General features: G+C 42.4%; 1 protein-coding gene across 2 annotated transcripts in view; it reads left to right on the forward strand.

Moving 5' to 3' along the window:
• SRGAP2 (SLIT-ROBO Rho GTPase activating protein 2) overlaps positions 1-23,018 on the forward strand; it is a 125,085-nt gene extending 102,067 nt beyond the window's left edge. For both annotated transcript variants that reach the window (XM_044288450.1, XM_044288451.1), the window contains 12 exons: positions 1,320-1,347; positions 1,449-1,476; positions 3,492-3,552; positions 3,643-3,720; positions 5,220-5,354; positions 7,039-7,144; positions 8,382-8,603; positions 11,532-11,611; positions 12,061-12,112; positions 12,362-12,511; positions 16,618-16,936; positions 19,447-23,018. In XM_044288450.1, the coding sequence (XP_044144385.1) occupies positions 1,320-1,347; positions 1,449-1,476; positions 3,492-3,552; positions 3,643-3,720; positions 5,220-5,354; positions 7,039-7,144; positions 8,382-8,603; positions 11,532-11,611; positions 12,061-12,112; positions 12,362-12,511; positions 16,618-16,936; positions 19,447-19,830 (1,643 nt within the window). In that variant the 3' untranslated portion in view covers positions 19,831-23,018. The remainder of the gene's footprint in view (positions 1-1,319; positions 1,348-1,448; positions 1,477-3,491; positions 3,553-3,642; positions 3,721-5,219; positions 5,355-7,038; positions 7,145-8,381; positions 8,604-11,531; positions 11,612-12,060; positions 12,113-12,361; positions 12,512-16,617; positions 16,937-19,446) is intronic.
• Positions 23,019-23,910: the final 892 nt, after the last annotated feature.

Below are 23,910 nucleotides of genomic sequence, written 5' to 3' on the forward strand. Positions count from 1 at the left end.
CGTGGGGTCATACCGCAAGTGTGCTGAAAATCAGCTGACAAGCGAGCAATCACTTATTTGTCTGGCGATCCATTTGTTTACGCGGCACATAAAGTAATAGCTTTTCAGCAGCACTTTCTTTGTGTGAACAGGGATGTGCTGCTGAAAACAATAAAACTGTATGGGGATGAACGATCGTAGTAGCAACGCTATACAGAGGGAATGATTGTTACATTGTTCCTGATCATTGCCTGCTTTGTTGACCAGTGTAAATTGGTCCTTAGAGGGACCCAGAATTTGAGGTTGGCTTTGCTAGGGTTAATACAAGCTCGACTTGTAACTAATCATAATGCATTTAGGTTAGGAATATGTAATCAGGGCATGAAGCAAAGTATAAATAATATCTTCTGTCATTATGATGGACCAACCATTGAGTGACAGCTATGAGATAAATGCAAGACTTTACAACTAATTATACCTCCAAATAATAATTTGGGGTGTGTGGCAAGATTGTAACTCAAACTGGTGTACACCCATGTGCTGAATAGTTTACTTGTACAAAGTGAGAAATAAGTCCAGTTGGCATTTATACTGGGAAAAGCTAGGGGGTCTCAACTTTCAAGGCGTGCTTGAAGAGGTTTTGAAAATTGGAAGAGCAGACTGAGAAAAAGTGTAAAGGTACCCATACACGTTAGAAAGCGGTCCTCCTGCTGACTCCCCCATACACATGCACACTTGGCTCAGCCAAGTGTACATGTTTTCAGTGGGGAGAGGAAAGCAAGTTGCTGCCTCTGGCAATAGCTAATTTCCAGTGGGCAAGAAACATCTGCCGTTGGATCAGAGTCTGGACACCCCTACACATTAGGCCTCTTACACACGAACGTGTGCTGCGGACCGCAAATGGCACCGACCGCAGGCCAGCTGCATGCAGATCGCAACCCCTTTCACTTGAATGGGGTCCGCGATCCATCCGTTCCGCAAAAAGATAGAACTTGTTCTATCTTTTTGCGGAACGGAAGCGCGGAACGGAACCCCACGAAAGCCCCCCGTTCCGTGGTTCTGTTCTGCACCGCATCTCCGGATTTACGGACCCATTCAAGTTAACGGGTCCACATCCGTGATGCGGAATGCACACAACCAGTGTCCCGTGTATTTCCGTATGTGGGCCGCAATACAGCCACGGGGGAGACACTGTCGTGTGCAAGAGGCCTTAGTCAGCTGGTCCCGCTTCTGTGAGGCACCATTACTCAGATCTGCATCATGAAACATAATAAAGGCTTCATAATTTTCTTTAGTAATATTTTTTTTTTTTTTTTTTTTACATTTATTTGTTCTATCAGGTCAACGAACAGACTGTTCTCTCGCCAGGTCAGTACTTGCATATAAAAATTTCCTTTGGCTTTGTAGATGGCTGCATTTACCTATTTCATTTAAGTTTTTTTTTTTTCTGTATTTTTTCTGTCTTTCAGTCGAAGAATGTCTACTCTACGGAAGCAGGTGAGATTATGCACAGGGTTTTCCAACCTCAAAGAAAAAATAGTCAATGCCAGGAAGCTTCTTAAAACAAAAAAAAATGCATTTGCAAGCCCATCCACTCTGGCACCCATGCCCCTCTTTTTAGGCCCCCAGTAAACCCAAATTGATGTCCCTCCCTTGCTCAGTTGATTGCCGCAGCCAATCACCGGCCTCAGCGGTGATGTGACCTTTGTGTTAAAATATATATATATTTTTTTTTTTAAGGTGGAGAAAGAATTAAAATAATAAAAAAAATGTATTCAAAGTTCAGACCCTTTTGAAAACTGCATTTTGTTCCTGTTGTGTTTGAGATTTTAAGTGTTTTTTTTTTTTTTAAACGCAGACTTCCATCAGAAAGGGTTTATTTTTTCAAATTCATAGAAAGCACATTTTTAGAATTTTTGTCTGTTTTTACCTTCCTCAGTACTGCAGGCATACCTCTGAAAATTGAATATGAAATATTGTTCTTCTATAGAAGTCAAGACGAATGATTAAACCTTTTTGATAGGTAGCTCACCTATTGTCAGTTTACTGCAGCTGTGAGGAGGAGATCTTAACTGCAAGGTAATCCTCATTATCTTGCAGGGATGGTCTGACTGAAAAGTTTAGCGAGGCTGTATGCCATACTAAAAGAGGACAGGAGAGGAGGAAAATACATGGAGTAGCTTAAGAAAAATGCAGAAAACCAGTCATCCATTTATTGCAGAAACCAACAAAAATTAAGTAGGCATATATAGGTTGTTAAAAGGATTCTGTCACCAAGAAATCCCCTGTTAAACCAGGCACAGTACCTTGTAAGGGTAGCTCAGCACTTTTAATCCATATGCAAATGAGCAGATAAAGTGGTTGGCCCATGTGGGACACTGATGGCGTAACACTAGGTTATACCATCTATGTCAGATAGGTGCGGGTCCCACATTTGGGCTCCTGTCTCCAGAACAAAACCCTGAAGTGAAGAGAGAGCAGCCGTGGAACCATTGCCACCCTCCTTTCGCCACTGTGGAAGTTCCAAAAATAGCTGAGCAGTGGCTCGTTTATTTCCTGAAACCCATAGTGGTGAATGGAGAGGCATCTGGGCATGCAAAGTGCACTTTCCATTCACTGCTATGGGACCTCCAAAAATAGCAAAGCGCGCTTGCTTTGCTATTTTCGGAACTCCTGTAGCGATGAACAGGGGCCCCATTCTGCGGATAGGATTGGGTCCAAGACATGGTACCCGCACCCATCTGACATTGATAACATATTCTATCAATATGCCATGAATGGCCGAGGTGGGCCAACCTCTTTAAGTGCACAGAGATGGGCTCTAGCCACTCTATGCACTCTTGCTCCTCCGCCTGTCCCTCCTACACCTTCATAATTGACAGGGCCATGTGAAGTGACTATCCTGTCAATCAAGAAGGAAAGGGAGGGAAGCTGGAAGAGTAAGGATGCTCCGAGAGGTTTGGGCCTGCCCTCGTGTGACAGATTCCCTTTATTATGCAATATAAAATTTTTGAAAGGTCCCTCTAAAGCGATAGTTTCATATCTGAGCCACATGACAACCTGTAGGTGTGAGTCCAACTAAATAGTAGTCCATGATGAGATGTAGGATGGATAAAATGTACAACCTATAGTTTCCAGTCTATGTTATATAATGGCAAATAAATGAGACACAAATCAAAACTGGAACTTTATACTTGGGTGTAGGTGTCCGGATTTTATCATTCAAGACTAATTCCTCAGCTTTCTACCTGTAACCAGATCAGCTCTTAATCTCGTTTCCTTAGGACACAACTTCTAACATACGATTGTGTGGCAATAAGCTCTAGTAAATCCAATTTGTGCGGAATTAGTATATTTGTTCTATGATTTTTATAGTGTTGTTGCATCCTGCAAATATAATTTTAAGATTTGGTAAAATTCTAAAAGAAGCGCCCAGCCTGGCTTTAATAATCTTAGATGTTTTTGACCATGTTCTGCTTGGGACACAGTTCATTTTTCTTCTTTAATTTCAGGACTCCAAGCAACCCATTCCCTTGGTGGTTGAAAGCTGCATAAGGTTCCTCAGTCGCCATGGTATGCGTTTTGTCAAACATCTACCGATTACTGGGCTCTTTTACTTATATTACCCCTGTACGACCATCTACTCTTCTGTCCTTACCACAGGTCTTCAACATGAGGGAATCTTTCGAGTGTCTGGCTCCCAGGTGGAAGTAAATGATATTAAGAATGCGTTTGAAAGAGGTGGGTGCCATTTCTTAGGCCCAACTCTCTGTACTGATAAAATTTGTCACATATGGTATCTTTAGAGCAGTTGAGGTTCCATTTTTCTGATACAGGGCTCCAAATCCCCTGCATGGTATTTGGTTTTAAAGTTATATTTCTGCCTGTCTCAAGCTGCCACAGAGGGAAGCTTAGAAGCTTACTCTGCATACGTTTTAGTATTGATGTCACTGTATAAATGGACGTGATAAGTAAATACCTAATCTCCCTCTAGTGGAGGCTCCCTCTAGTGGAGGCTACAGGTATCTCTGCAGGATCGGAAAAACAGAACTCCATCAATATAACACTGCATTAATAAATTAATCAGCACAGAATATTGGCCTAGTTAAAAAAGATGGTGTTTTACAGTGGACATATATTAGCTTATCACTTGAGATTCACAGACTGCTGCCTAATATAAGAGATGGAACACAATTAACAGCTATATTTTAAAGAGGTTGTCTTGAGATTTTTATATTGTTGACCTATCCTCAGCAGGAGAGGTCATCAATATCTGATTGGTCGGGTGTCTGACACCCGCTAACCCTGCTGATCAGCTGTTTGAAGAGACCACTGACATCACATTTATCGGTTACATGGCTTAGGCGCAGCTTAGTCCCATTTAGGTGAATGGATGGCGCAGTGAGTGATAGCTGCTCAGAGGCTGTGGTGTGCAACGGAGTGCCACTGTCCCTTCAAACAGCTGATCATTGGGGGTCCTGGGAGTTGGACCCCTATTGCTCTTATATTGATTGATATCCTATCCTGAGGGTACCAAGATTCGGCTACCCGACAATCAGCTCTGGTGCCAGCTAGGTGTAGTGGATGGACCTGGTTACTGCAGCACTATTACCATTCACTTAAATGCCAACAGTGCTGCAGTAACAAACGCCATCCACCACTCAGCCACCCAAGCCCTCCTCGTGCCACCGGCCAGGAACCTAATAATCTGATGCTCTCAGCATTATTTAATGATAGGAACATCCGAAGGCCGCAGTTAACTTCAAGTCCTCAGGATGGTGATACAGTTGAATAATGCGGGGCGGCAGTATTTTGTGCTGCACTACTGTGTAGTTGCCCCTGCCTACTTGTATAACCCCACCTTCTTTCAGTTTGGATCCACCTACAACATGGGGCTACTTTTTTTTTTTTCAGGGCCTCCAGAGAACCCCTTTAACTGTACGGGTCAAGCAAAATAAATAAGTTGCAATATATAGGTCATTTAGTCTGAACTATGTTGTTAATTTATCCAGTACCATTTTTTAGCTGCTGAGAACCAGTATTGCTGTTTTCGATTGTTACGGTTTTTTTTTCATTTCATCTAGGTGCTAACTCAGCATCTAGATGAAACCGATATCCCTACATATACCTGTTAGTTATAAGTGCACAAAATGTCCCACAACAAATCACAACTGTTCGCCCAAATGCAACTTCTTGTTTGCTGTGACTAGTGTCCTAATCCCTTTTGTGTCTTATGACAGGAGAGGACCCTCTAGAAGAAGACCAAAATGACCATGATCTGGATTCGGTGGCTGGGGTTCTGAAACTTTATTTTCGTGGGCTGTTGACTCCTCTTTTCCCTAAAGAAATCTTCCATGACCTCTTAAGCTGTGTCTGTAAGTACCCACATACCTTACTGGTGTCGCCAAATAAACCAGTTTTTCTCATAAGGCAAATGGCTCCACTTACATTATCCCAATGCAGTACATGACACTAAACCTTTGTATGATGAGAAGGAAAGGGGTGATAAATAAAATGTGTTTTTGGCATAATTCAAAGAAACCTGTAATTAGGACAGATTGCCTTTAGATTGGGCTAAAAAAAAAACGTATGTAGTGGGTACCCACTGTCAGGGCCGTCTTTAATATTGATAGGACCCTGGGCAAGAATTTACTTGGGCCCCCTGCATCCCGCCTTTCCACACCCTACCATTCAATGCGCTGAGGCGTGAAACGGCCGTCTCCACGATCCTTGTTGCCTGCGCTATGCCACGTCCGCCTGATGTCTGCAACAATAATGTTTGATGTCTGCAATAATGATGTCTGAATAAAGAAGCTACTTTTTTGGCGAGTGCCGCCCACGTTTGTTTTCTCTTTTGTGACATAAGTTGTTGTGATTTGGAGGCAGAGCACCATCTGTAGTGAGGAAAACCCGGCATCGGAAGTTTTTTGTGTCTTGGGAGAAAGTTTTGGGCAGTGGCAACCCGTTGTGCTCTTTAGAAAATTTGACTTTCTGAATTCAGACATTAGTGCCGGCCGCACCACAGATCATTCAGCCCGCAAGTACGGAGCGTAAGAAGTAGTTAAGTAGGTTTGCTGACTTTGAGCGCAGCCGCACTTAGCATATAGGGAGGGCCCGCCGCCACACTTAAAAAGAAGCACTACCCAAGCACTTGGCAGGTTTGGCCCAAAGAAATATATATAATGTGTATGGCTAGTGAATAGAAACACTTATTATTTTCACCTAGTCCTGATCATATCCAGCTATTAGGGTACGTTCACATATGCTAGATCCGGCAGGGAACAGCCTACCAGGGTTTACTGGATCCGGCCTTCCCATTTACCACCAGATCCCTATTGACTATAATTGGATTCAGCTGTTTTCCAGCATAAATGCCAGGTTTCGGGCAGACAAATACCGCAGCAAGCAATGATTTTTGTCCAGCTAACTGCCAGCACCTATGCTGGGACAGGCTACCGGAGGAGCCTGCCAGATTTAGAAACGCCAATGTGAACGCACCCGAAAACGGGTACTAAGCGTATGTGATCTGCGGTAAGGAGCCGTGCGTCTGGCAGAATTTCAGCCACTGGATGTGAGCAATAGCGGATTCTGTTCACTGACAAGAAGCTGACATTGTGAAAATAATGAGGGAATAAAAGTATGTTAGGAAGTTGTGGAACTAATCGGTTCCGTATTTTAGCGTTCTGCCTAACAGAAGCAAACTATGAACTGCAGTAAAAGAGTTAATATGCATTTTATGTCCATTAATGGATTCTACAGGTCATTTCTCTAGAGAACTGAAATTACCTAATAAGAATGATGTATTTGCGGACAGGGGAGGGGCGCTGGGAAGAAAGCGGGCCAAGGGATGACTCGATGAGTCAGGAAGCTTATTGAAGTGGGAATGGATCATCCTCGTTCTGTATAATTGAGGAAGTCCCTTGATGTGGAGATGCATCACCATGAACTTTTCTCCCATGTGACATCCTATCTGTTTCTGGGCGCAGTTAACCTTTTCAGCAACGATTATTCATAATTCTATAAAAATACCGTGACTAAAGTATGGTTTATGCTTTGCAGCTATGGACAACATGCAAGAACGAGCTTCTCACATACGCAAGGTCCTCCTCTGCCTCCCTTCTTCTACAATCGTCCTTATGAGATACCTTTTTGCCTTCCTCAATCAGTGAGTGTTTCGTGACTAACACAAGTATTGTACATTGTACATCCGCTGGGTCTGATGCTGGCCTGTAATAATGAGCACTTCACCTTCAATGTATTCTTATGTCAAGTTATTAAAGTCTTAGGGAGTAATTTGTGGGGAAGAAACAGGTAATAGCTGCCATTACAGCTCCAACCTCCATATACATATACACACACGCACAGTGGCATACGTTCCAGCCGTCCATCCGGCAATGCTCCCCACATATACATCTGGCGGGACAGAGCCTAAGGGGCCCATGATCAGTGCTCATTCCCAATCATTGCCGCCGATCACTTAATTTCTGGGATGATTGCATCAGTTACGCGGCACCAGGAATCATAATTTTTTGGCATCACCCCGTGTAAACAGGGGGTGTCCTGCTGACAAATGCAAGACTGTATGGGGAACAACAATCGTAATGCCGAATGATTATTTTTTATTGAAATTTTTTAAAAAAAATTTGTCCCCTGTACTCCTGATGTTTGCTGTGTGCAAATGTTCGATTGGCATACTATATTGTCAATCGGCGCTCATTAAGGGGCAAAAATCTGTCCATGTAAAAGGTCCCGAAGAGTGGTATTACACTGTCCGATGCACAGGCAGTTTGAGTGCTGATGGATGATAAAACATCCCTCGGTGCTCGTTTGCAATGGCCTGATTACACAGTCCGATCCAAACGATTAATTTCTCTCTCATTCTTTTCCATTCCCTGCCAATAATCGGGCAACTTTTAACCAATGAACAAATGTTTGCTCGTTCAACTCCTGACTGCTCAATCATATGACCCAGTTATTAAGAATGAGTGTTCCTATGAACTTTTGTCCCCAAATGTTTACCCCTGCTGATTAAAGGTGATTTCCCTCTTTGGACGTTTATTACCTATCCACAGGATAGGCAATTAATGTCTGGTCCCTAGAGGCTGAACCGCTGAGACTCCCACCAGTCATTAAAACGGGGGTCCTAAGCCAGAACTTTGATTGGTGCAGTAATTGAGCATGTGCAGTGTTTATGGGGTCTATACTGGCATACATGTCCACCATAGCAAGAGCTGCTCTTCGCCCTGGCTAATATGGGGTAATACATGGTGTAATACAGGGTATAGCAGACAAGACGTATACTTGCAGATTGACATAATGCTTTACTATATTCTCAGTTGCTTGTTTATGTCGTAATTTTCATCTACTGCCCTTTTTCACCTCTTTTTGTCTTTTGCACTCAGTCTTTCTCAGTTCAGTGATGACAACATGATGGACCCCTATAATCTTGCCATCTGCTTCGGTCCCACCCTGATGTGTGTACCGGACAACCAGGACCAAGTTTCTTGCCAGTCTCACGTCAATGAATTGATCAAGACCATCATCATGCAGCATGAGAGCATCTTCCCTGGTCTACGTGAGCTGGATGGGCCAGTTTATATGGCTGGCATTGGTGGCGAAGACTGGTATGATTTCAGAATTGTCATTGTACCATGTTATCTCCAGTACAGTGTTAGGCTGTAATGTATTATAATTCTCTATTCAGTTTAATAGTATAATCCAGGATTAGAGAAATATTAATAGACAACCAAAAATAAAATGGAATAAAGTGTCCTTTTCAGCAACCAATTAAACCTACAAGTGGTCTTGCTTAAAGATAAGACCTAATCATATAGGAGTCCTACTGATGGCTCCTCCTTTACCACTCCTCTTGGCTCAAGCTGTTCAGTTCAAAGGGCCAAATGACCGACTTTTCCATTACTCTTTTGTTGTATCTCAAAAGAGTTTTTTTTTCCTGTACAGCTCATCTCAGGATATCTTGAGCCAAGAGATAAAATAAGGCAGGAGACATCTGTACATGGTTTCATACTGGTAATTATGAGCAGATCATGAAACGTTAGATATGAATTTATAGACTAAACTTGTTGTATTTGTAATGTAGACAGACATAAATGTTAAAGAGGTTGTCCCATCAGTAACCCCCCCCCCCCCCGTCCATATGCCCTATTATGTCGTATATCTACCATAGAGGAGCCTCTCTCTCTCTCTTGGGATGCTCCTCTATAACCATGAATAGAGGTTCCCTCATTATCAGGGATTACCACTCCGGTGAATGTTGCCTGTTCAAGGCTTGTCTGGTTTCCAAAGCAAAGCAACCATTGATTCACTTATCACCAGCCAAGTCTATGGTGAGACAAATTTAATTAGTCTTTGGGAATGATCACACAGAGGTTTTTTTTATGTCGATTTTTGGATGACCCAAAATCCACACTGAAAATGCTTTCTAAATCACCTGCAATCATTTCAATGGGAAGACCACTTGTTAATTTACACATCTTTTTTTTTCTGCTTGTGGGTTTAAAAACCGCAGTGTGGAAGAAAGAAGTGACATGTCCATTCTTGATGCGGATTCAGCGCCGAATCTGCATCTGGAGTTCCCATTTAAATGGGACATATTAGAAACCACGTTAAAACATTTAAAAAAAAAAAAAACACACTTCCAAAAAAACACACGGAATCCTGTAAAATCTGTTATTTTTTTCTGCACAGAAAAAGCTCCATGTGTACTCAGCCTTGCCATATATGCTTAGAAATACCTTTCCCTGTGTTAGCAGTTGGGTTCAGAAGCAGATTTTTGGGCCTTGTATATATGAGTTGGATCTGTTCATGTTAGCCTGCACGTGGTATACTGTAAAACAAAGTACAAACCGGATTCCAAAAAAGTTGGGACACTATACAAATCGTGAATAAAAACTGAATGCAATGATGTGGAGGTGCCAACTTCTAATATTTTATTCAGGATAGAACATAAATCACGGAACAAAAGTTTAAACTGAGAAAATGTACCATTTTAAGGGAAAAATATGTTGAATCAGAATTTCATGGTGTCAACAAATCCCCAAAAATTTGGGACAAGGCCATTTTCACCACTCTGTGGCATCTCCCCTTCTTACAACACTCAACAGACATCTGGGGACCGAGGAGACCAGTTTCTCAAGTTTAGAAATAGGAATGCTCTCCCATTCTTGTCTAATACAGGCCTCTAACTGTTCAATCGTCTTGGGCCTTCTTTGTTGCACCTTCCTCTTTATGATGCGCCAAATGTTCTCTATAGGTGAAAGATCTGGACTGCAGACTGGCCATTTCAGTACCCGGATCCTTCTCCTACGCAGCCATGATGTTGTGATTGATAGAATGTGGTCTGGCATTATCTTGTTGAAAAATGCAGGGTCTTCCCTGAAAGAGATGACGTCTGGATGGGAGCATATGTTGTTCTAGAACCTGAATATATTTTTCTGCATTGATGGTGCCTTTCCAGACATGCAAGCTGCCCATGCCACACGCACTCATGCAACCCCATACCATCAGAGATGCAGGCTTCTGAACTGAGCGTTGATAACAACTTGGGTTGTCCTTGTCCTCTTTGGTCCGGATGACATGGCGTCCCAGATTTCCAAAAAGAACTTTGGTCAGGCGAGTCACGATTCAAAGAACAGTCTTCCGATTTGCCACACTCCATTTTAAATGATCCCTGGCCCAGTGAAAACGCCTGAGCTTGTGGATCTTGCTTAGAAATGGCTTCTTCTTTGCACTGTAGAGTTTCAGCTGGCAACGGCGGATGGCACGGTGGATTGTGTTCACTGACAATGGTTTCTGGAAGTATTCCTGAGCCCATTCTGTTATTTCCTTTACAGTAGCATTCCTGTTTGTGGTGCAGTGTCGTTTAAGGGCCTGGAGATCACGGGTATCCAGTATGGTTTTACGGCCTTGACCCTTACGCACAGAGATTGTTCCAGATTCTCTGAATCTTCGGATGATGTTATGCACAGTTGATGATGATAGATGCAAAGTCTTTGCAATTTTTTGCTGGGTAACACCTTTCTGATATTGCTCCACTATCTTTCTGCGCAACATTGTGGGAATTGGTGATCCTCTACCCATCTTGGCTTCTGAGAGACATTGCCACTCTGAGAAGCTCTTTTTATACCCAATCATGTTGCCAATTGACCGAATTAGTGTTAATTGGTCTTCCAGTTCTTCGTTATGCTCAAATTTACTTTTTCCAGCCTCCTATTGCTACTTGTCCCAACTTTTTGGGGATTTATTGACACTGTGAAAATTTGAATCAACGTATTTTTCCTTTAAAATGATACATTTACTCAGATTAAACGTTTGATCTGTCATCTACGTTCTATTACAAATAAAATATTGACATTTGCCATCTCCACATCATTGCATTCAGTTTTTATTCACAATTTGTTTAGTGTCACAACTTTTTTGGAATCCGGTTTGTACGTCAGTAACGCCAATAGAAATATGAATGCATTCCATGTTCTTTGCATCTCTTTAATATGGTTCTTTTCCCATCTGTTCATGTACCTTCTGGTCTACAGTGAGAGTTCTCATAGTGAGCCGATCTCTGTTGAAGACTCTGTTTTGGATATGACATCGGAGATGCACAGCACAGATGATGGTAAGTACCAAGAGACACATATCTTAGAGATGCAGCTCCTTGGACTTCTGTGGGGCCCAATCGTGGTTAATTCATTTTCTATTTCTGTTCATGAAAAGAGCCCGTGCAAGCCTGTGATCAAACAGATACTTGGGCCCCGATCAGGCCCAAAGGTCATAGAAAAAGGGTGTCGGGGATGACACAAACATAAAACCCTTTTGCCCTAGACAGTAAGAATTGGCAGCATGATGTTGTACTCACTTCACCATTTTTGTGAAAGCTGTCTCTTCTATGTACACCACTGGGTTAGTATTTCGCTCATAGTCTTCATCGGACCAGCAGACTTTGGATAATCTAAAATATTTTCTAGAAAAGTTGTAGCACAGCTCAACCTGACCACAGCTCAACGGTCCTGTGAACGAGGCCTTCTGAGTAATTTTGACAGCTGACGTGTCTTGTCCTCCATATAGGATCCCATCCGAACAGCATTGGATACAGCAGGCGAATACCAGCTACTGGAAGGTACGTGCCGACGTGTATATTGATGTATTTATATCAAAGGCAATCTCTCTTGGCCAAAAGTGTCGCTTTTCAGGTTTTTCATTTTCCATTAGTCCAGCAGAATAGGGTTTAGACATAGTGTTTAATTTCATGTCCCAGAGATGAAATGTCCTGTAGATGGGTTGCCTAATCCTTACAGGATCATTGATTTGATGGCAATTAATGCAGTAATACGAAACCATCTCTGTAATGATTCTTGTTTCCTGACAGTGATGACCCCCCTAGTGAGCGATCCAGTCCCCGATCTGACCCAGAGCAGAGTTCTGAGCCATTGGTGGAGGAAAAGGTCACCGCTAGAGCAAGCCTCAGCTGCCCCGCAGGGAGCCACGTGGCTGACATTTACCTCGCCAACATTAACAAGTAAGGCCTGTTAATAAGAGCAGGAGCGCACTCGTGAAGCAGTAAAGTCAGTGTAACTCTTGTAAATGTTCAGTAAATGGAAATGCTTTTGTGGTTTTGTAGGATTCCACATTGATGGCCTTTTCTTCTTGTTGGGGGTCTTAACCCTGAGACCCTGTCTATGAGCAGAGCAAAGAGCAACAGTGCTCGTGGAGGACTACAACTCCTTCAGTGCAGTACCTGGCACATGAGATCAACGCATAGTGCTTTTGTGTCTGGTTCTGCCGTTTTGCATATTCAATTTGCATGTTCTCCCTTTTTAAAGTGAATCTCTGTCATTATTAAAGGGGTTTTCCAAGACTTATATAATGATGACCTATCCTCTAGATAGGTCATTAGTATTTTATCGGTGGGGGTCTGACACCCAGGACCCCCATGGCCAGCTGATTGAGAAGGCACTGGCGCTCACAGTAGCACCGCTCCCTTCTAGCAGTTTAGCCTACACCATGCGATGTCACATTCATCGGTCACACCTAGGTGCAGCTTAGCCCCATTGAAGCGAATGGGGCTGAGCTACAATACTAAGCTCACCTGCCATTCAGTCTACAATGCTGTGCTTGGTGAGCTGATTGCCGGGGTCCCAGGTGTCAGACCCCCACCAATCGGATACTGATGACCTATCCAGTGGAGGTAATGAGTATAAAAGTGCGTGAGTATTTAATAGTTCTGTTCTTCTGATACAGTGCTCTAAATCCCCTGCATAAATATAAAATAACATCCTAGCATGCTGGCAGCTGCCACTAGAGGGCGTTTGGGAGCTTATCACATACTCCTTTTATTTTGAATTCAGTTATGACAGTATGCAGTAAGCTCCTTAGCTCCCTCTAGTGGTGGATACAGGTATTCAATATGCTAATCTTTTAAATCTATATCTATGCAAGGGGATTGGAGCACCGTATTAGAAAACTGGAGCTCAGACCACTATAACGATATGTTATGTAATTCATGCCTAATATTGAACCTGTTTAGATAAAAATTGTATTTTGCCATTCAACATTGGTCAATAGTGTAAAATCTCGGAAACCCCCTTTAAGTAACCATTAAAAGAAGCATGAAGCAAGCATACTAGTAGAGAGTAGTTCATGTACTGTGTATGTATCTCAAGAGTCATGTTATGTTGGAATTACTGATCACGGCCAAGTCATTGTGGTCTGTTTAAAGCGGATCCATTGAATATGCTCTGCGTCCTCCCCCATTGCCTTTCATGGCGTTCACCGACTGGCAACCATGCATGGATCTGTACACTACAGTGTTTCGGTCACAGCAGACAGAGCGCTCCCCTCAGTGTATTTTTTCATTGCTCCTATTAGCCAAGAGCACAATGTTTTTTGTACTATTTTTGCTAATCGAACTACAGACCTGTTCCTGTAGGTGGTCAGTGGCGACTGCAGTGTCTGAAGGTGTGGCCAAATGGAGGGGGCACCCTCTGTCCTGCAAATGCAGTTTTGTTCATATTATTTCTCATATGTGGTGAAAAAAATTCCCAACGGTAGAGCCAAAAAGTTGCATGTGTCCAAAAATAGTATTGATAAAAAAACTGCAGCTGCAGAAAAAGCGTGTCCGAATATGGCGACACCACGCTTCTACATTTTATACAAAGTAGTAACACGTCACATTTGTGCGTGTAGTACAGTTTTTTATATACTTCTTCATCCACGGTGAGCAGAAGCGCATTGCATTCCTTCAGACTTTTCAGTTATGCTTAAAATTCATTTCAGCTGCCTCAGACAGACATTTAGATTAATTTGACATGCTTGAAATGCTTCACATTTGTTGCTTGCGCAAGCAGTCCGCATTTCTAGTATTCAGCTGTTCATAAAAGGGTAAAGATATGTTTCTGGTCTAAAGTGGCATTTCTGCACGTACAAAGAGGGATGCACTTTACCGCGAAGTTCCACTTTCCCAGAACCTCAACCACCTTCTTCAGGATTGTTCAGACTAACTACCTCAGCTTGAAAACCCAGGGGGTGATTTATCAAAACTGGTGTAAAGTAGAACTGGCTTGGTTGCCTCTAGTAAGCAATCGGATTCCACCTTTCATTTTCCAAAGGAGCTCTGAAAAATGAAAGGTGGAATCTGATTGGTTGCTTTGGGCAACTAAGCCAGTTTTCCTTTACATCTGTTTTGATAAATCTTTCCCCCCAAGAGCCTGAGCCATGCTAGCTCAGCATTATGCAGCACTGATATTTAGGCAGTGTATGGCGGTATTATTACGGCACTGTGTGACGTTGCTATTTAGGGAATATAAAGTCTGTTATTTTGGCATTAGAACAGAATTATATGGGCACTGTATGGCGCTGTTATTTGTGCACTCCCTGGTAAGTTCTGAAAGAATATTATGTGCACGGTTTGCAATTTTTTCGAAGGGATTCTGTAAAAATATAAATGTATCATGTATATACATTTTTTTTTAAACTGTCTTTGCTGCCCATAGCAACCACCAACTTTAGTGCAGCTTTCATTTCTCATAATGCCCATGAAAAGGCGCTGGTTGGTTGCTATGGGCAACATGGCGGTCTTTCTTTTCCTAAATCTGCCCCACTGGATTCTCTTTACATGTGATCATCTCAGCAGCCAAATTTTACAAGAATGTAGAATGCAAAGAGTTAACGCTTCATGTGCTGACACTTTTGGATATACATTTTTATTATGTCAGTAATATATTGTACTGTTTCTTTAATAATTTTTTGTCTTTCACCTCTTGTCAGATTTCCCTTAGCATGTCTCCTTCACCTTGAGCTTCTTGACATGTCTCCTTCACCTTGAGCGCCCCCCCCCCCACTTTATATAATTATTTTTCTTTTTCTCTCCCCTTTTAAAATTTAAGTTGTTTCAATTGTTATGTGATCAGACAAAAAAAGCAGTATGCCACACTATATAGTTTTATATATGTTTTTAAGAGTTTACTTACATACTGATTTTGCTGATAGTCATGAGAACCAGACCACAAAAGGGTCCTGCAAACCCAGGGGTGTACACAGATCTAATAGGGCCCCCATAGCAAAACAGTGTGGGCCCCACTGCCCTACCAGTTTCCCATTACTCATGCGTCAAACACTCCCAGGCAATGCAGAACGCAAAGCACACCAGATGACTGTCAGAAATACATACTGTAGATAAATTCTCCTACTTCACACCACTAGGGAGACCTCAGTGCATAGGAGTTTACACTGTGCAATGGCAGCTATAATAATGTCTGCACTAAGCTCCCCCTAGTGAAGGTTGCATGAAAATGCAGTGTTTCTGCCTCGGGACGGAAGAAGGCGTTCAGCTCTGGCCCAACTACCCTGGGCTCCGTAGCAGTGACGTGGTCTGCCTTCATTAAAAGTATGCCACTGTGGAAACCCCACCCATAAATGGGCATTCCACAACGGTTTGGAGCATTTCTAGGATGGGACTTAATTTTCCAAAATCAGTGTAACAGATCCCTTTATTTACAGTAATACATGAGTAGTGCTGCAGATGCGGAGTCCAGATCACTATTTTTAATTATCCTACTGTACCCACAGCCAGCTCTCAGAGCTGCGTTGGAATACACTGTCAGGACTGCTGTGCATGTGCACATGAGACCTCTCCGTTAGTCCAGACTGCTGTGCGGTTCCAACATGAGTATTTCTGCGCTGCTTTGAAAGCTGATAGTAGGGGGACGAGGGACTGTAAGAAAATGTAAAAAAAATTGTGATCTGGACGCCTTATATACAGGACTACTTATGTATTACTGTAGATAATGGTCCAGAATTGGCGTGACAGATTCCCTTTAAATGCCTTAATTTTGGCCATAAAAAGTTGGCAAGAATGAGTTTTTATGTGCCGTATAAAGTGGTTTGATCCATCTGGGTCTGTTTGTCATCCACTGGGCCCTAAACAAAATCTAGGCTATCAGAAACTGTTCACTTGTTTTGGTGATTCTATTGAACTCGGGTCTGGAGGTCTGAACATGGTTCCTTAATATATAATTTGTGGCTGCACATCAGAGCAGAACAAGGTCTTGACATGGAGACCGACCTACGTAGGTTACCGAAAATTTGCTTTTATGACTTATATAAAAGGGTGTTTCTCCTTTTCAGGCAGAGGAAAAGACCAGAGTCTGGCAGCATCCGGAGACCATTTAGACAGAGTGACAGTGTCTCCAGCTCCGACACTTCAGAACCAGCATCACCAGGAGCGACTGTACGGCCAACATCTCAGCCTGTCATGAGCCAGACGTTCTCCAGAGAAGCTCCAGATCGCTGCTCCATTAGTGGACATGGCACAGTCAGCAGCATCAGCCGACACTCCTCTCTTAAGAACAGGATGGACAGTCCTCAGATACGCAAAGCAATGGCCGCCAGCAGGTCTAAAAGCTTCAATAATCACCGCCCGCTGGACCCTGAAGTTATTGCTCAGGTTACTATTATTGTTCAGTCTTCACTTGAGTTGCTGCTTTGTTCCTGGTAATTGTAATCCAGCCTACAGTGAGTTCAAGGAGGGTTACAAAATAGCGGTGACCAAACCAGTTCTCAGAACCTGTTTCATGCTTGGCTAAGTTACTTGAGTAGTCTTAGGCCATAGTTATAGCACTTGTTCTCACAAAGATTAATTAACATGTTTTCTTAACCCATTAAGTTTCATACCAGTGCCCGTGGCATTGTATTATCTCATTGATTTTTAGTATTCTGAATTTGCTTGTTTTATTCTGTGTATGTTACTTCCTTTTTGTCCAGTGGGCAGGTGACAGGCAGTACATTGTACTGCTCATAATAAAGATTCTTCTGGACTAGGATATATGGAAGAACTTCCATCAACTTCCATTGAAGATTATAGCCTAGCATTTCACAACTTCCATAAACTACAATGGCGAGAGCTGAAGGTTCCGATTGAAAGACTCCAAGCAGAGGGAGACCACCCATGACATTTTTTTTTTGGTCACATATTAAAGGGTTTGCCCGTTTTCCAATATTATTGACCTATCCTCAGGATAGGTTATCACTATCCGATCGTTGGGGCAGCACCCAAGCACCCCTGTCGATCAGCTGTTGGAAGAGACTGCAGCACTCTTATTTACTGTTTACCTGCTCGCTATCAGCATTGCAGCCGTAAGCAATGTAATTATAGCTCCTCTGTCTTATTCACTTGAATGGAAAGGAGCAGTTGTAGTTACACTCCATCCTGTTCAAGTGAATGAGGACAGCGGAGTTGTAATTACATGGTACCTCTGCTGCAATGTTGATGGCGAGCAGGTAAACAGTGAAGGTCATCAATATCAAAAATTGGACAACCTCTTTAAGAACTTGTATGTCAATGTTCTATGTATTTTTTTGTATGGTTTCCGGGTACAATTTTTTGAAGTCGCCTTTTGTATTCTACTTGCTCTCCTGGCTCTTTATCTTCTCCTTTGTTTGAAAGTTTAGCACAGCAAATAGTCTTGCTTAAAGGGGTTGTGCAGCAATCTACATTGATGAACTATCCTCAGGATAGGTCATCAATATCTGATCGGTGGGGGTGCGGGTGTCAGCTATTTGAAGAGGAGGCGGCGGCGTATCCTGTTCATTACACTGCGCATAGTCTCCAGCGTAGTGTAATTACAAGTACTCGCTCCATTCAACTAAAGACGAAGACGAGACAAAGTGCAGTGTAATGAACAGGAAGCTGTGCTCCCATGGAGCACCGCCTCTTCTCCTATTCAAACAGTTGATTGGTGGGGATGTTGAGTTTCAGAGCCTCGGCGATCAGGTATTGATCACCTATGATGAGTATAGATCAGCAATATAAATCGCTGCACAACCTCTTTAACTCCCTCAGTCAGACCAGCATTCTCTCCAGAGACAGTCCCCCTGAAGTGACTCAATTAGAACATCACACATTATACTAATCAATCCAATGCTTTTCTGTGGACATCTCTGTATAGGATTATCACAACAATAGAGGTGTTGTGCTGTTATCCCAATGTCACATCTACTATTATCACAAGGATTACCCTTCAGATTACTTCTCCCCACAGCAGCAATAAACTAATAATGGCTTGCCTATCTAAATAGGAGGTCTTCCCTTTTGTGTTGACTTTTACAGGACAGTATTTAGTATATCATTTTCAGTAGCATAGTACTGCTGAAATGAAGAATAAAAACTGCCAGACATTCTTAGAAAACCTTTTTTATTTTTATTTTTTTCATGATATTAAGTTAAAAGATAACCTTTTCTGATGGAAGTGTCCCTTTATAATAAACATGGGAGACTGACAGAGAAAGTATATGGTAAAACTGAATACATTTTGTATTATACAGTCAATAACCTTTTTTGTGTTTCAGCATAATGCCAGTTATAATAGGAATGTTCACAATGTAATCTATGGAGACTCTGCCATATATTTTTAAGAATCTCGGATTTCTACCACAGATTGGCATGCTGATTAGCCTCGTTGTAGTTCAGTTTGTTGCTCTGGTATATTACAAAACCTCTAACAGTAATAAGCAGAGTCTACAGCACGGCTATTCTTCCATATGGAGTTTTTTCTACGGCTTGGAAGCCCTGTTGGTGGGGATCCCAGCAGTAGGGCACCTAGTGATCAGACATTTGCCATCTATCATGTAGATAGGTGATAACTGTCCATTGTGGAAAAACCTCAAGAAACAAAGATGGTCGATGAACATCATCTTTATAGCCTGGATCTTGTGGATACAGGAAAGCAGCTTTGTTAAGCAGAGCCATATTTCTAGAAATTCTTTTTAAATTCTCTATATATTTGACATAATTATTGAAAATATTTCCGTTCAAGAGAAAAAAAAAAACTAATTAAATCTAAGTTCAGTAAAATGAAGTACAGTATAATAAAGTTTCTACATGCATGCTTCTAAAAGGAGAAAAAAAATCTTAATGCTCATTTCTTTATTTTAATCTTTTATTTTATGTATTTTCAGGACATTGAGGCAACAATGAACTCTGCACTGAATGAGCTACGGGAGCTTGAGCGCCAAAGCAGTGCAAAACATGCCCCAGATGTGGTGCTGGACACCCTAGAGCCCCTAAAGATTTCACCTGTGGCTGCTCCCAATTCTGAGCCTTCTAGCCCTCTTCATGCTCAGTCCCTGCGGGACCAAGAACCTGGTTTTCAGCGAAGCTCTAGTTCCGCTAGCGACATCCCTTGCTCGTTCCGTACCGCTAAATCTGTACGTCTACCCCCCTCAAGGCCTCCAGCTACCCGTCCCAAACCATCTCTGTTCCCTAAATCCAATCCCCCTGCACCTGGTAGTGTTGGATCAACATCTGGTCAGCAGCCACCTGACAAGTCTTGTCCGGTGTGATTCAGGTGACTTAGGGCCACCACTGTGAATTCTATGCTAGAAATCTTCAACGTGTACATATGGACTTCTGTTGAGTCGAATGTGGAAGCTGATGGAAGTAAGAGCCCTAAACTAAAGGCTGAGAGGGAAAATGTATGGGCCCAGGACCAAATGGAAAGAAGAGTTTATATTTTTCACTGGTCCCATGTAGGATTAACGTGTTCCAGTCTTGACAAGTAGTGGCACATCTGCTGGCAACTCTAAGCTGTCTCAATGAATTATCCACTGCTGTCAACATCGATTGGTTGTTCTTCTCGTTTATTCACAAAAGGCTACTGTATGTCTAAGCAAGTATTTCCTGACTTACTAAACTAGAACACTAAGCCAGTCTTAACAATGAATGCTTTCAGTTAATGTCTTCACTTTGAATCCTTTCAGTATTGTGTATGTTACATACAGCATAGCGCATATCTAAGAAGCTCGCAGCAGAAAAGCTCTTCATGTACATGCATGAGAAGGGCACACATGTCACAGTCAGATAGGAGGGTACATAATCTGCAGATTTCGGTCTCTTTAAAATTTGGGAAATGGATCAGTTTTAAGAGACATTCCAATGGCGATTCCTCAGAAATTGATTTAAATTATTGATGAATTTAGGAAGAACCTTTCCAGGTATATGGTGAATAGACCTTTTTCCTTGTTACATAGGGTGGTTCTCTACTTATAATCAGCACCATTTCTAAAGGTAGAATGGGTCATATTTATTCATATTGATCCTATATGGGACCTTTTGCTTTTAAAGTCTTTAATTCTCCATTGCACTTGTAGAGATGAGAGCATCGTTTGGGGGAATCCGTATATTACGTTTACCCCGTCTACGTGTAGTCTGGGTAGATTGTGAGCTCTCTTTTGTGGAGCGTGACTTATTTCTTCCTTTTTACATTCCATTGTATTCTATACTAGTTCCATTAATCCCATGAAGGATTCAGAACACCTAAGTTAGTATCTGTTCCTTTCTAGATAATTGGTGCCCTGGGTTCCGTTAACGAACACCGTAGCCAGCCACCCTTTAAACCAAGACGCTCACCTAAATTATGCAGCTAAGGTGGTTTTCACACTGCATTTTACCTGTCTGAGGTTTGAAATCTACCCAAAGACCTAATCAAATATATATGCTTGAAGGAGGGGGGGGGGAGACTGGCTTTGGAGTCAACAGCCCTCATTGTTCCAGTCTGTGCCCCTGAACATAAGAGTAGACTTGCTTGCCCGCAGTCCTGACACTGCTCAGTTCCCAGACACTTCTTGGTCCAGTGACTACTTTGGCCAATCCTCTGTCACATTGACTTGTATAGTACCTCACAGTTGTAACCCAACACTCAAGCCGATGTGACCTCTAAGACCTCCGGCCACTTTCTGGTCCTGCGGGAATGTAACAGGAGCGGGACCGCGGGCAGGTAAGTCTGCTTTCTTATGTTCAGGGGCACAGGTCTGCACGATAAGGGTTGTCTGGCTTTGGAACTTAATGGGGGGCATCTATAGCCAATAGTTGCCATGTTAAAAAAAAAAAATAATTAAAAAAAAACATGGATGCCTTTGTCGGAATACTGCAGTCTGTTGCATTATTCTATACTGTAAAAAATGGTATCTCCGCTATATACTGCCCAATAGAGGACAAACGAGTACTCTATAATGGTAGCCTATGGTTATGTTCAAATTGGTGGTTTTCCAGCGCCTACATCAAACCTGCAGAGGAAATGAAGTGTTAATGGAACCTAAATGACTGGCACATAGATGCAAGAGACTGGTGGATAGTTGGTAACTGATACCAAATAAAATACATATTGGATGTTCCTTTGGTTAACCATTGACACTAACCCGATCAGTATTTATCCATGATACTCCATGTGAAGCATTGATTACTAAAATACTATATAAGACCCCCATATCATTTCTCCCAGTTAGCATATCCTCTGACTGTGCTGAAGAATAAGTCCTATACTATGTTACATTTGGCAGTCCTTGGTTAAAGGGTTTTTTGAAGACCAAAAAAATAATGGTGCCGAGATAGTACAGCGGGGTCATACATAATCAGTCTTCATTGTTTATAACCTTAGTAGATCGTAAGGATCCATAAGTAATACCAGTTATATAGCAAGTAACTAACATGTCCATCAATAAGGAGAATATTACAGGTGAAGCCACTGAATGCAGCCAATGCTAATCTTCTCAATGTGCAATGACGAGCAGAAGCTGACCTGAAACTTGACAGTATTTAACACGCCTTCATGCATGGTACTGCATCACAAAGCACGCTGCTGGGTAACTGCCAAAGAGTGGGGGTGAGGTCTGTTCTTGGCAAAAGGAGCTGAACACTTTGCAGCAATACAAGAGCATGCAGTTCATTGATATGAAGCGTCTTTAAGGACTTCTATGATTTGTCCCAAATAACGGAGCGAGGGGATCATTTATATGCCTGTGGCATATTCAGTAGCCTTTTTGTATCTCATTTAAGCCTTTATGTAACCAAGAAGATGATGTGTGGTGAAGAGCTTGGTGAACTTTTGCAGTCCTTGAATGGACCTTTTATTGTAGCAGGACCTTTGAGTGTGCGCTATCCTTATCTACTTCTAGAGAGGAAATATCTCCCTCTGAATACATACGGGTTGCAAATCAGTCTCCTGTGTAATGCCGTCTCACTTGTTCTTGTTCCAACTCTTTGCTGGTGGTGTGGGCGGATGAAAGCGCTACTCTGGTCCCGCCAGCAAAGGAGAAACGACCAGCCTTTTTATTGTGTATGTGTGTGTGTGTGCATTTAGGAGAACAGAGCACGGACCTAATACAGTGCTCTCTTGCAATAAGCCGGCACTGTACAACTGCTTTTTTTTTTTGTTATGGCACTTTGACCACTGATACTAGAATAAATGTTTATGGACAGTGTTTCTCTGGGAGCTGTGTCAGATATACTCATGCTGTCTAGGAGAATGTATGCATCACATATGTAACGCCACATGTATAAAATGTCATTAAAAGTGGTCTCCTTATCTTTTGAACTACATGTTATAGATAAAAGAAGAAAAAAAATGAAGCAGCATTTTCACAACTGGAATAATGTATGTCCGTTTTGTGCTTTGTATTCTCCAAAATCCTGAACTGAGGGAGGAGAATTTAATGTGGGACTCCTCAATAAATAAATTGTGTTTTTAGATAAAGGTGTGTGTAGTTGTAATTCACATTGACACTTCATCATGGTGGTGTCTTAATGTCCTAATGACTGGCCCATCCAAAACTTGTCCATGCAAAATCAAAATGCATCAATGACACAAGGTCACTTTCTGGGGAATGGCTGCTTTTCATGATGGTGATTGCAGCGAACCTATGAGGAGCTGGAGCAGAGGATGCGAGTGGTATTGACCATGATGATGATGCTTCACAGTGTACTCCCTAGGGTTGGTGCAGTGAAGGAGGAGCATCCTATATTCCCTTGGAGCACTCCCTGTAGCTAGGGATCCTGCCTGAGGGTAGATTGGAGGTTCCCTTGATGTTAAACGTCCGTGTGGGTCCAAGACAGTGCTTGAACAGCTACAGTATGCCTGCCACTAACTCGATCTGGCCAAGCTTGCATATGCATCTGAATGGGGAGAGGAGAGAAAGCTGCTGGCAGACAACTTATACAGTGATGGCATTCAATTGAATGGGCTTGTGCTGCAGTTCCCCGCACCATTGGTGGCTGGGAACACTATTCTGCAGGGAAAACGGTAAAGGAGAGGAAACGTAGCCCCTTAACCCCATTCTCCGGATTGAGAGGAGTCCCAGCAGTCTACCACACACAGATCAGAAAGTGATGACATATTGAAGTGTCCTTAAAGTTTCCCCACCCAGCAGTTACTCGCAATAAAATATTTTTCAGACTCTTAAAACCACTTGACTAGTATGGTGTAGGTCCTCATTGTGCAGCCAAAACAGATATGACCCATGAACATGTGGACTCCACAAGGTGTCCTGTGGTATGATACACCAAGATGTTAGCAGCGGATTCTCTAAAGGGGTTTTCTGCTTTCCCAATATTGATGACCTATCCAGTCAGAAATCCAAAGTCTGTTG

The sequence above is a fragment of the Bufo gargarizans genome, chromosome 3 (assembly GCF_014858855.1).
Source record: "Bufo gargarizans isolate SCDJY-AF-19 chromosome 3, ASM1485885v1, whole genome shotgun sequence".
Classification (NCBI taxonomy): Eukaryota; Metazoa; Chordata; class Amphibia; order Anura; family Bufonidae; genus Bufo; species Bufo gargarizans.